Source organism: Cydia amplana, chromosome 6 (genome assembly GCF_948474715.1).
Source record: "Cydia amplana chromosome 6, ilCydAmpl1.1, whole genome shotgun sequence".
NCBI lineage: Eukaryota > Metazoa > Arthropoda > Insecta > Lepidoptera > Tortricidae > Cydia > Cydia amplana.
This window is the reverse complement of record NC_086074.1, coordinates 14,251,115-14,264,097: the sequence shown is the minus strand read 5'-3', so window position 1 is coordinate 14,264,097 and position 12,983 is coordinate 14,251,115. Positions and strand designations below refer to the sequence as shown.

General features: G+C 39.9%; 1 protein-coding gene across 1 annotated transcript; it reads left to right on the top strand.

The window, feature by feature from the left end:
- The first annotated feature begins 8,303 nt into the window (after positions 1-8,303).
- Positions 8,304-12,049, top strand: LOC134649262 (uncharacterized). Its single transcript, XM_063503985.1, has 3 exons — positions 8,304-8,792; positions 10,443-10,652; positions 11,871-12,049. The coding sequence occupies exons 1-3, from the start codon at positions 8,364-8,366 to the stop codon at positions 11,997-11,999; spliced, it is 768 nt and encodes a 255-aa protein (XP_063360055.1). The 5' UTR covers positions 8,304-8,363; the 3' UTR covers positions 12,000-12,049.
- The last annotated feature ends 934 nt before the right edge of the window (positions 12,050-12,983 follow it).

Here is a 12,983-nt window from a genome sequence, read left to right as displayed (position 1 = left end):
TCTAAACATCTGCCCATTTCTCAGGAGCGTGCCAAGTCCCCTAATCTTCTACGACCAAAGGAGCCATGCGGTGAAGACAAAGACAGCTATACACATTGGTGTGTAAGAGTAAGCAGGAAACTTGCAAATGAACGTTGATACCAGGACTCGGCAAGCAGCATTCTGAATTCAAATCGAAATCACGCTCCTACCGTTGCTTTTGCACGCATCTGTTCAAACAGGGGAGAGAAAAGGGCAGGAATATCGTTCGAATTTTAAATTTCAAACTTGCCCGTCATTCCCGTTCCGGATGACAGGGCGCGGACAAAATGAATGGGTCGGCAGCCGATTAGATTGCTCCGTGGCATCGGAATGAATGGAAATAATAAAAAAACAGATAATTGCGTAACATGAGGCCAGCGGGACTTGAAAGGAACGGGACGGTCGTAAAGTTTGGTGATGATTGCGAGTTATTCGGGGCCGATGGTAATGATTCCAGTTTTTCACGCGGTGTTGGGATGCCTTTGAACGATCTGAACGGGATTTGGGTGGTAAAATCGGTAATTGCAAATAAGTATGCAGTATTAACCACGTTCTCAATGAATTGTGCATTGGTTTGCGACATATTATTTTGGTTTCAGGTATTATACAAATGAGAGAGATCTTAGCAGTCCTATTTTCTGACACATAAGGTAAACGTAAGACGTAAGTACTGGTGTTCGACGGTACGGTACCAGTACATATATGTCATCTTGAAACTTACCTAAGTCATTGTCAATAGAGGTGACAGCAGGGTGTCATTTATTGGGCATTAGTATGTCGAGCACTAGTACGTTTACCTTACCTATACCCTGTTTTCTATCTAGATTAAAATTAGTTCGTATAAGCAGGAAAATCCAGTTAATCTTAGAACTGCAATAAAAGTTGCAATGCTCATAAAATCAAATCAAACTTTATCGATAACAGTTCCAGAACTCATAAAATGGCGTTCGAAAGAACAATCAGAGACACAAGTGTAGTGTCGTAAAAAGAGGTACTTAATATGTTTTTATTATGGCAAAAACTCAACGTTTTGTTCTTTTTCCTTTTCTTTTATGCAATGAAGGTAAAAACTCAAAAGTTAAAAGCATTAACATATTAGGTATAATTATAATATACATAAGTACATTTACATATTTTAACTGTAGAAATAACTGCAGATTGCCTTTAACAAAAACTACAATTTAAAAAATATATAATCAAGGTAAAGTAAGTAAGGTATTCGTAGGTAACTTTTTAAAGTATGATTTACAAGAATTAATTTGCTAGATTCCGCATAATTAATAATCTAATACATCTTTTTGTGCTTTAAATACCACCTCTCCGCCTCTGAATATAATGCCATACCTTAGGATTCAACACCATACCCATGGAGCTTTCCTTTCATTCCATTATGTATATGTACTTAATGCAGCTGGCGTAGCACTGTCGCATTTTTATCGCTTTGACACCATGCCTTTCGCGTTCTAACAAGTATGTAGGTAAGTGCGAAAGTGACGGGCATAGTGACAGACGATAAAAATGGAACCATGCTGCGCCCGCAGAAAAGTAGAACATGACAAAATGTCAGTTGCGTTGCGCTTGTTGGAGTTGTTGGATAATAAACAATTAGGTAGGTACATAGGTATCCATCATATATAACTAATATAACAAAATGTCAGTTGTGTCAATAAACAATTAGGTGCCTACTACTAGTACATACACCTACCTATCGAATGCGACGAGACTTGTATGGTGCAGTGAAGTAAAATTGGCGCCATCACACCACGGACAATCAAAGCCACAAGTGCTATAGGTAGAATCGGTCTGCCGCGCCGGGAGCGGGATAATATCTAAATAATGAGGCCGACGCAACCACTAGGTATAGGTTAATTGTGTATATTTGGTAGGTTAATAACTAAACAATTCGGTGCCTACTTTCAGGGACCCGTTTCTCAAAAGCTTGTAACTTGTAATACAAGTCCCTTTCTAACAAAAGCTGTCAAAAAGTGACATCCGCTTGTATTACAAGTTACAGGCTTTTGAGAAACGGGCCCCTGTACAAACACCTATCGAATGAGATGAGAATTGTATGGCGCAGTAGTAAAATTGGTGCCATCACACCACGGACAATCAAAGCCACAAGTGCTATATTAATTAAAGAATCGGTCTGCCGCGAAGGGAGTGGGATAATATCTAAATAATGAGGCTGCCGGGCGCCGCCGCCGAGCGCAGCCCTACGCTGGAGCGTCAGCACGTGACAATAAAATATTGATAATTAATCATTCTTAACCTTTTGCTGCTTAGTGTCAATTAAATCAAACAAGTCGATGCATTAGGCTTGCTCGTATGTAAATTGCTTTAATAAATAGCTACACACAAATGGTGACGGACACTGAGTTACGAGTAAGTAATTGACTGCGCCAACACATTTCTTAATTGGTCTATTTATATGTAGGACTATTTATATGTACCTACAATTTGAATGTAGGTATTTCTAAGAAATTCCGGTTTGTTCGAATTGTAAAATGCACTTAGCCTAGATTCTCTAGAAACACAGCCGCCTGAGATAATTGGTGGGCCTACCTATATCATTAAAACCGTTTGTAGTGGAGTGTCACCTCATTTGAAGAATATGTTTAAATTTCAACATCGTATTACTTTCATCTGTTTAGGCCAGTGATTCCTAACCTTTTCAGTCCGGTCACCCCTATAACTATCTAGGGAACCAGATTTTACCCCTCCTCCCAATGGTAATAAAAAATTAAACGTGTACGTTTGTTGTATTGTTATATTAGGTTAGATTATTACCCCCGTAAAATACCAGTTTTACCCCCACGGGGGTAATTATATACCCCCAGGTTAGGAACCACTGGTTTAGGCTGTGCGTATTAGTCCGCCCGTACCTAAGTAATGATACTTACTGTTTTATATATTGACATAAAAGATGACTCACGCTAGACCGGCCCGTGTCCGTGCCGCGAGGCGTCAGACATGTCATTTTCTATGACCGCTGATCAGTGATCACGTGGTAATTTCCATAGAAAATAAAGCACCGGAAGCTCCGGCCCGGTCCCGGCCCGGTCTAGCGTGATCCTTAAATCTTTATTGTAACTTGCTATCCGTACCGCGCTATCTCTCGAGACAGGCGAGGGGACGCGAACCGTCGCGCTCGTGATTTAGCGCCTCTATCCGTTATCCCATACCCTCCATATCGACATGTTCGCGCTTCGGTGGCACCCGTGACTTATGAGCGGAGGTGTGGCTCAAGCTTAATATTTATAGAGTTAGGACTCATTCGGACGGTGCGAGAACTTGCATGCGAGTTTCATTACATTGCGTCATTTGATCGGTCGGCCGAGTTGATGTAACCTCAATGGTCCGCAATGTACCTAAAATCGTATGCGAGTCCGCGCGCCGTCTTAATGAGCACTAAAGAGTCTGTGCGGAAATAGAAGAGTCGTGAAATGTATGGGATCCAATACAAACCACGACTTCTCTTTCCACACAGACTCTAGTCGATACTACTTTTATTATATTTAAAGATGCCTACAATAAATAATACCGCTCCAAGCAAATAACTGTTGCAGCGTCGTTGTTGCCGTCTCTGTATCTGTCAAGTTCCTTGATAAAATGAGTGATGAAGAACGCATTACTGCCGCGATAATGACCTTTGTTCTCACTTATTTTGTCAAGGAAATTGACAGATACAGCGGAGGTAACAGCGACGCCGCAACAGTAATGCAGTTGACATCCAAACGTCTGCACCTTTACGCTGTTTCCGTCGTCTTCCGCTCACGTTATACCGGGCCGTGACCGGGCCGTGACCGGGCCGTGTCCACCCGGAGCTTCCGGCGCTTACTTTTCTATGACAGATGACAGGTGATCACGTGATGCTTTCCATAGAAAATGAAGCTCCGGAAGCTCCGGCCTGGACACGGTCCGGTCTAACCTGAGTCATCCTTTATGAGTGCGTTGATATGACTCTCACGTAATACTGACCTTATGTAAAAAGTTAAGTGTACTTTTTGTCAACTAAGTACCTAACTAACACGACGGATGAACAGGATCTCCTGCCACAGCTAATGTGCGACAGCTGGGTCTCTATTGTTACCCGAAAAGTTTTAAGACAGTATATTGTTTGTCCGCATTTTCGTTAGTCATAATTTGTTTGGTTCAGAAACGCGTAACTTTTCAGGATTGCCATAAAACAAAGCTAACCTATCTACAGGATAACCTTACGAAAATCTTGCAAGTTATTATGTCAAACAAATAGGCGGTTTCATATAATATATGTAAGTACCTACTTATTTAATTTTCGTGACTCCCGAACGCACGTAGCTACTATTAGCTAGCTTGTAGTTCAATTTTCCGTTTAAATTAGGTACCTACACAAAGTAATGCTCATAATAATGTTATTCGTTAGTTTGTGTAGCACCAAAAGGGCGTATAATACAAGCAAACAACGGTGTATGTGTTATTATGAGCTAGAAGGGCGGTTAATGTAAACAGGAACATAATTTACGATGATTCAATCCTACGAGTTATGAGAAACACGTGCGGATCAAACACGGCCGAGTTACTAACACTACTAAGTGATAAAGTGATGTTTATACATATGTATATTGATTTAAACTGACACGGGACTTAATCGTGTAAAATTTACGTTTATTACGCGATGAAAAACACAAACACATCGAATTGAGGGTCATCATAACGGTCTCGAGAAGTACTTTATTTATTATTACGGATATGTTACAATTGACATCCGTTTTAAGTGAAAACGCGTTTTCCCTAGTTTTTACCAAGGCACTGAGTGACAAAAAAATCCAGTTTAAATATTGTTTCACCGTTCACCGAGGTCTTACGGAAAACTAGTTTTAACGATTAAAACACGTTTTCACTGAGGCGATACGGAAAACTAGTTTTAACTAGGGAAACGCGTTTTCACTAAAAAAGGCTTTTTTCTACTCGTCGACTGCAATGCTTGAATTAAGACTTCGTATACCAAAGTTAAATCGCATAGGTACTTTTTTCACTATGGGATCCCAAGTCAATTTTTTTATTTTTTTATTTTATTGGTATTCAGGACAACAACAGCCGTAAATATAACTAAGACATATTAATGCTTACATAAAAATAAGGCCAATAACAGTCATCCATTGAATTACATTGTATAACGATTAAAAATAGCAAAGATAAGAAAACAACGAGAATGTACAATACACACAAATGCTCGATACGCTAGAAATACTATAAACCGGTTGTACAAAGTTTAAGTAATGTAGTTAAAAAATGTAGTTAAAAATACCTACTTCTGATACAAAACAAAAGCATGACATTGCATCAGTTGTAAATCAGACACCAGCAGACATTCACAAAAAATATTAAGATAAACACCATAATGTAACTCAAACTGAAGTTTTATTGTAAGTGTAATTATTAGGAGTTAGAATTTAGAAAGGTACCTACCTATAACGTACAACTAATTGCATAACCCTGGCACCCAGGAGCACATAGCTAGAAACTATAATATTCATTTCGATACTGTTTAGGCAACTATAATATTCATTTCGATATCGTTTAGGAAACTATAATATTCATTTCGATACAGTTTATTCAACTATAATGAAATTGACCAATCGGAAGCGCGGAGCAAGTACACGAAGGCCTACCGCGAACCACGTTCGACGTGTTACCTCCCTGTCACACTTACGTACGAATTTACAAGTGCATCAGAGAGGCAACACGTCGAACGTGGCGTCTTAGCTGTATACTTTTGGTTTTTTTACCTACTTACATATATGATTCTTCTACTAGTTTTAAGTATTTTTTTTGTTGACTCGTAGAAAAAGTATTGTATACAATAGTGATATAATCAAGCTTTTCAATCTCGTACCTTCCTTAGGCAACTCAGCAAGCTTCGTTGCCTAAACACGGTACTCGACTGAAAAGCTCTCCATTATATCACGATTGTATAAAATACTATTTACGGTAACATAGACATGTCACAAAAAATTGAGAGATACTTGTTCATCATTTAGGTATTATTTTTTATTTTTAAATAAAACATATTAATATAATTTATTCAGAAAATTTCGTTAATCGTATATACAGTCCTTAAAAAAATAACCTTTGCACCAGGTGCAACTCGCGGAGGTCTTTTTGATTAGTTTATTTGTAGTTTATTAATTAATTTAGATATTTTTAAATTGTTGTTTACAATCTTGACCATAATAGGTACCTATTGATAGCCGTTACGGGCATCAGCACCCTGTATCATTAGTTATTAACGACACACAACAGGCAATTAGTGGCGATCCCGACCTGCCCCAATTGGTTGATAAATAAACAATGGGGTGGCCTCCCCCTAGAATACTAATGTTGTAGTTGGCTTGTTTGCTTATAGAAAACTCCATTTTTGGGACTACGTAGAATTTATTGATTTAGTTATGATTTTTTTTCTTCTTCTTTTTCGTGTAGAGGGATCAAACTACTTAAATAGTAGTTTGTGTTACAAGGGATCAAAATGATATATTTCATATATACAAAATGATATATAAATATATTATTTTGATACCTTGTGACACATACTGCTTTTCACATTAACTATGAGGGAAAAAAAATCTTAGTGTTGATACAATCTGATGCTTGATACAAACAGATTATTTAAGCTAAAAAAAATAATGTGCATAAAAACGTAAAAATAGTGTGCTAGAACAGAAAAGTGTTACTTTGATCCCTCCTAGCAGGGAGGAAAAGTGCCAAGTGGAGGAAAGTAGGAGGGATCCTAGCAGGGAAGAAAAAGCTCTTTTCCGAATAGGTGATGGTGTGAAAAAATATGTGCCCAATCCCAAACTCTTATTTTTTAGAACATCAATAGAACCTCTGGAGTAAACAAACGCTTATGTAGAACTCTTTTAACCCTTATATTTAGCGCCTAATGTTAGTTGGGGTAGGTACTAGGTAAACCCCAGGCCAAAAGTAAGAAAACACAGCTTATACTTACATGTCAAAAACAACTTTCTACATGTAGTCTTATGCGCTAATATTGATGCACATTAAATTGTAACATAATAAACCAGCTGATAAAAAGACGTGTGAACTGTTTGCACCTTTCTATCACCCCCTGACAAAGCTCATAATAAGTCACAAACGATAACATCTCTCTCGCTCAATCGCCCATATATCGACACCACCAATATAGGGGCCGACTCCATAGTTAATAGCCCCTATTTTATTTCGTTTTCTGAGCAATATCAATAATACCAACAATAATGGGATCCATTAAGAAATGATTAAGCGACATCCTACTTGTATCTAAATAGTGATATTTTTGTTTGAATACGTGCGAAGGGGGTTGGCAACTATAGGGTTTGCAATCCGGATCCGAAATGTATGAAATTATCCGGATCTGGATCCGGATCCGTGGATATTCCCATACATTTCGTATCCATCGTGCAAACCCTATTGGTAATTATCAAAGGACGTGTTTATAGAAGGCGCCAGCATAAGTTTTACTTGTCTCTACTGTCTCTAGTTTTGTTTTATGAGATTTGGCTTAAAGGGCGAGCGACCAGGCCATAAAATTGGCCACAGGCCACAACTGTGCTAAAGTGACAAACTAAATAGGTAGCTATTGAGATTTGAATTATATTAATTTTATTTTAATATACTTAATTCAAATCTATAATTCAAATATAATTCAAATTTTATTTATTCAATTTTATTTTATTACTTGGGGACTATTTGTCAATTGCACGTGTATACATATGTACTTTTTTTTTTCAAAATTAAATGTTTTTTGGTTGACCCATGGAAGGGACCACAAATTCCATTCTGACCATTCTGTATGTAGACTACCTAATGTAAGTAGTACTTAGATAAACGATTAGGTAATAATGTTCTATACAACTTCAGTTATATTTACTGACCAACATTCCTTCACAAGTTTGAAAACAAGCGTCATTCATTACTCATGTTTGCATAACCGACTTTAAACAGAGCGGACTAACCACTCCGATGCTCCTTTGTTAATACGGCCCGCTAATAACCCCTTATCAAAACCAAACTGCATTAACTGACTTGGTCAATTTGTTCTAAATTGAACCTTAAGGTAGCTAAGCTACAAAATTTTAAATTGGAATGTCATCTTGTTTACAGTTGACCCATTGTAATCATTGTAAATGATGAACGCTAATGTGGTTAACTCTTTAGCCGTTTTAGCACGACCGCTCGCCCCGCGCGCGGCCGCGAACTGGCAACGCCGCTCTAGCGACGTTGCCGGCCCTCTAGACACCGCTCTCGGCCCCCGCCAGCAGTCTCGCTAGAGCGCTATCCACTGTTCAACGTCATTATCGAACGCAATGGATTCCAATTCGGATTCCGGCGATACGTTCTTCAAACTGGAGACGGATTCAGATAATGAGAGTTACACGAACTCGAAGGTGGAGCCGCGTTTGCAATGGAGTTCAGAGAACACTGTGAAGTTGATTGATACTATGGAAAGGGATTGTAAAGAGTTGTGGGACGCGAGGCACCCTATGAATAAGGATAGAGCGGCGCGGCAGGCGAAGCTGCAGTACTTAGCGCTTATGTTTGGAACGACGGTCGAAGAGATAAGTAGGAAGATACACAACTTGAGGACCCAGTTTAACAACGAGTTGCGGAAGATTAAGCGGCGGCAGTGCGGCGAGGAGCGAGGGGCGGCGGCGAGTGGGTGGGAGTACTTCGATGCCCTCTGCTTTTTGCGTTCACCCCCCAACCCCCTCGATGTGGATGGAGTCAATCTAGCGGTATGTTTGTTGCTCTTTTGTTTTGACGGCGTATGAACTTTGAGTTTTTGCAGAGTAGGTAATATTTCAAGCAAAGGTAAGGGCCACCCCACATCTGGTCAGCGCTATGGAAAATGACGTTGCGTCGACGTTGCGTCGACGTTGCGTCGACGTCGCGTCGACGTCGCGTCGACGTTCGGCCATAGAGTTGTAGACGCCGACGCTCGAAAGACGCTAGATGTGGGGTGGCCCTTAGGGCAAAAAGTTCATGGGCCCGATTCAGACTTAACAACTGTGTTACCGTGTTGATCTTATTTTGATACGACCTTGAAGATCACTCACGCTGATTGGTGCATGCGAAATGAAATGCGCGCTAATCACCAAGACGATCTTCAAGATCATATCAAAACCCGATCAAAACTGTAACACGTTGTTATCTGAATCGGGCTCCATAGTAATTTTTATGCATTAAGAATCAATTATGTAGAATTAGCTATTAGGTACTACAATTATTTAGTACCTAGTACCTACCCCACAAAGTTAATTCTTACATTGGTTTTACTTTGATTTTAATAAGGGCAGAAAAATCATAACCTTGCCTTACCTAACTAGGCTGACTATAGTTACAAGTAAGAAATTTATGATAATTTGACAGGAAATAATTTATTGTTAAGGAATAGGCACATACCAAGACCTTATCCATCCATTTATAAAATTTCATTTAAATTAAAAATGATTACAAGCACTCTATAATAGCTTGCAAATGCAAGCATCCTCGCTCGACAAAATAAATTTCCATTTATCTCCGACACTCGACCGTAACCAAATTAAAGAGGGTAATATTAAACACTCCAAGCCAAACTCAACCTTAACTTTATTAAATAGAGTTTAAATTCACTAAAAAGTCAAGTGTAAACAAACTTGGCGATCCGGCTAGTGTTGTGTCACCCGTTGACATTTATGGCCTTGTAATAAGGACTGTTTATGGACAAATTGAATCCTTTGTAAGTACGTTCCCTTTACTTTGAGCTGATTAATAAATCAGACAGATAAAACAGTAGGCAATACGTATTTTCGTTCAATTTTTGGGCTGTAACTTTTCTTCTAGTCCAGTGATTCCCAAAGTTGACTAGGCTCCGACGCACCTTTTAAAAACTGCCAAAATCGGGACCCACCTCTTGGCCATCCTAAAAAGGGGGCATAAAATGTTAATGGTAACGATCAGATGCCCTAGTAGTTCCAGGGCCCACTCAATATTCGCTTGCGTGCGTAGAGTGCTGCTCTAGTGATGAGTCTATTCTAGTAAGGCCCACCATAGATTTTTTTTCTATTTTTGATTTGAACCTTGTTGTAGAAGTAAATATTTAGGGATCGGGAAGTTCGTTTGTTAGACCAGCTGGTTCAAACCTATGACAAATTATTAAATTAGAATCGACCTCACGGTTATTGCTACGCCGTCACGTAGACAATATAGACATCTACGACACCATATCCATCCCGGTCGATATAAGTCTAGTAAAACTAACCATGAATCATTCAAAACTGTTACCAATTAGTATTGTAAAATTAAAAGCTAAATTAACTCAAACATACCATAACAAATATTAAATTTATATTCAAAAATTAATTGAAATCAGAATTTTTCGTTTAAAAGTAGCTGTTCTTCTTTAGCTGGCAGAATTCCAAGCTGAAGAAGAGATGGAATTCGGTGCCGCACTCCGAGCCAATTCCATCAAGACCTCAAGCCCCACAGAGGCCCCCAAGCCCACCAGGGTGGCGGCGTCAGCCCCCCCACCCCTGCCGCCCAGCGCCAACCCCCTTATGTGGCCGGAGGAGCCGGCGCCCAGGCTGCGACCAGGGATGGGGGCTGATGAATGTCAGGTGAGTCACTTGGTCCTTACGAGTACCGTAAAACGGGGTGACTTTAGGAAATTTTGGGGATACTTTGATAGTTTTAAAACTGCCACAAAATTAGCATTATTCATTATTTTCCCGAACTGTTCGTATATTAAGTTAGGTTATTATACAGACTTGTTTACCTACTACTAAAAATTCGGAATAAAAATATGTTACGGCTGAAAAACTGATATATCTAAGTCGCCCCTGCATTTGAAAGTCACCCCGGTTTACCGTATCTAACACTTGCGGCTGATTAACTTCCGACTTTGCCAAACTTGGAAATTTACCACAAGCGTAAAGAGAAAATTAACATCTTGCCAAAGGGCAATAGAGCGAAGCATGTTAAACATTTAAAAAATGAAAAAGATACGCCATACAAAAATACGTGACATGACAAAAGCTAACGGTTGACATGACAAAGCCCATAGTTGCATTTACCTCACTTGACCTTACTAGGTACAGAAGACACTCTCTAACAAAACGCTTTTATTACGACAAATATGACCGCTAGGTGGCGCAAGCGCAAGCAGACGTCCGTTCCATAGCGGTGGCTGGAGTGTGTAATTGTGTATAAAGGTCTTCATGTGGCATGTGGCTCAAGCGCATCATACAGATGGGAGCAGATGAATGCCAAGTCAGTCCTTCTCTTGTTACCGACTATCTTCCCACTCTTTTTAGCTGTCAAAAGGCCCTGATGTGACCAAAGAACACAGCGCTGATGTACGCCAGGTCAGATCCTTCATCATCATGTAACTATCTACTGAACAAAACCAACCGAAACATTTCCACAACGACGGAATACACTTCTCACATGCAGCGTGTCTTTACAGTCCTTCTCAAAGATCAGCTTGGATTCGCTTTGTTAACCAAATCTCAAGAATTGTCTAGAGCACTTGTTCTTTTAAAAGCGACTGCCATCGGACCTTCCAACCCCAAAGAGATTCTAGGCCTTCGTTTCTTATCTCCGAGCCAATTCCATCAAGACTTCCAACCAAGGCTCTTCCCCTCCAAGGCTCCCAAACCCACCAGCTCCGAATGACCTTAGGGAAACCTAACATGTCTCCACTGCCCCACTCTCGATAAATCGCGCAGCACACAGTCTCACGCCCACCTGCATCCTTAGCTCAAAAATACATGGAGCTTGCATTTGCACTCGCAAGAAATTAAAAATCATTGTCAATACTTTAATTTTTTCTCCAGATTTTCGGCGACTTCGTAGCCTCTGAACTGCGCACGCTTCGCTCAGACGATGCGCGCAAGAAACTCAAGCGCATCATACAGAAGGCTATCCTTCAGATCGGTGAAGAAGAGGACGGAAACGGCCCCTAGCGCTGTTCGTCTCGCTCGCCCTCGCCCGATATGAACGCGTAGCGAACGAGATAGATAGATCTGAGCTGCTGGGGTATCTAAGAACTTTCAATTGTCTTAAAAGAATTGTTGTGATTTGTGATATTTACATTTCCAGGTCCAGGACTCCATGGAACGAATGAGCATATCAGAAAGCTGGCTTTCCACTGAGGCGGACATGAGGGGACGTACAGGAATCAACCAATAGCATTGATTACAATCCAGCGGAGTGGAGAAGAGATGTGGATGACCAGCAATGCTATTGGTTGATTCCCGCACGCTCCTCTTATCTCCGCTTATCTCCACCTCAGTGGAAAGGCAGAAAAAAGTTGGATCGGAGGTTTCCACCAAACGTAAATTTTTCCTAACTTTCTGGGGGAAATACCTCTACCATTAACCTCTTGTATTATGCAAACTTAAATTGAAACACATAGTAGGTACTTACGTGTTAATTTACCATAAAACGGGGTGAGTAGGTTTCGCGGGGAGAGGTGGGTTATGAATGGGGAGAGAAGGTTTGAGAGGGGGGTGAGAAGGGATTTTAAGGCTACTGCTACAAAAATAATGTATTCCAATTTAAAATGGAGCTATAGTAATACGCATAATAAAATAAAATCGACCCAACAATCTTCCAAAATCACCTTTGTATGAAAACCCCTCTCACCCCAAATACGAGGCACTACGGGTTGAGGTGGGTTTTCCTCTTTATCGTCAAAGTTATGAAATGGAACTACCCAAAATAAAATAAAAACTAAAATACAAACGTCCGGAACACTTATTATATACACTATTCAGTTTTCATATGTAAAAATAAAATGTTATCGAGGTTTGAATTTCAGTTTTGACCCTACTCATCAATGATTTATAACTCAAGAAGTCAAGATAGGTTATAGGCGTTCCAAAATTGAAGCGCTTAACTTGTGACAAATTGGACAAGTTGCCTTTAGTCGCGGCTGGACAAGCGAT

What these genes read in the sequence shown, in the direction of transcription:
- LOC134649262 (XM_063503985.1), top strand. Translation starts at nt 8,364, where the DNA reads ATGGATTCCAATTCGGATTCCGGCGATACGTTCTTCAAACTGGAGACG. An exon ending in TGGATGGAGTCAATCTAGCG is followed by an intron (nt 8,793 to 10,442) that starts GTATGTTTGTTG and finishes GTTCTTCTTTAG; the next exon opens with CTGGCAGAATTCCAAGCTGA. An exon ending in TGGGGGCTGATGAATGTCAG is followed by an intron (nt 10,653 to 11,870) that starts GTGAGTCACTTG and finishes TTTTTTCTCCAG; the next exon opens with ATTTTCGGCGACTTCGTAGC.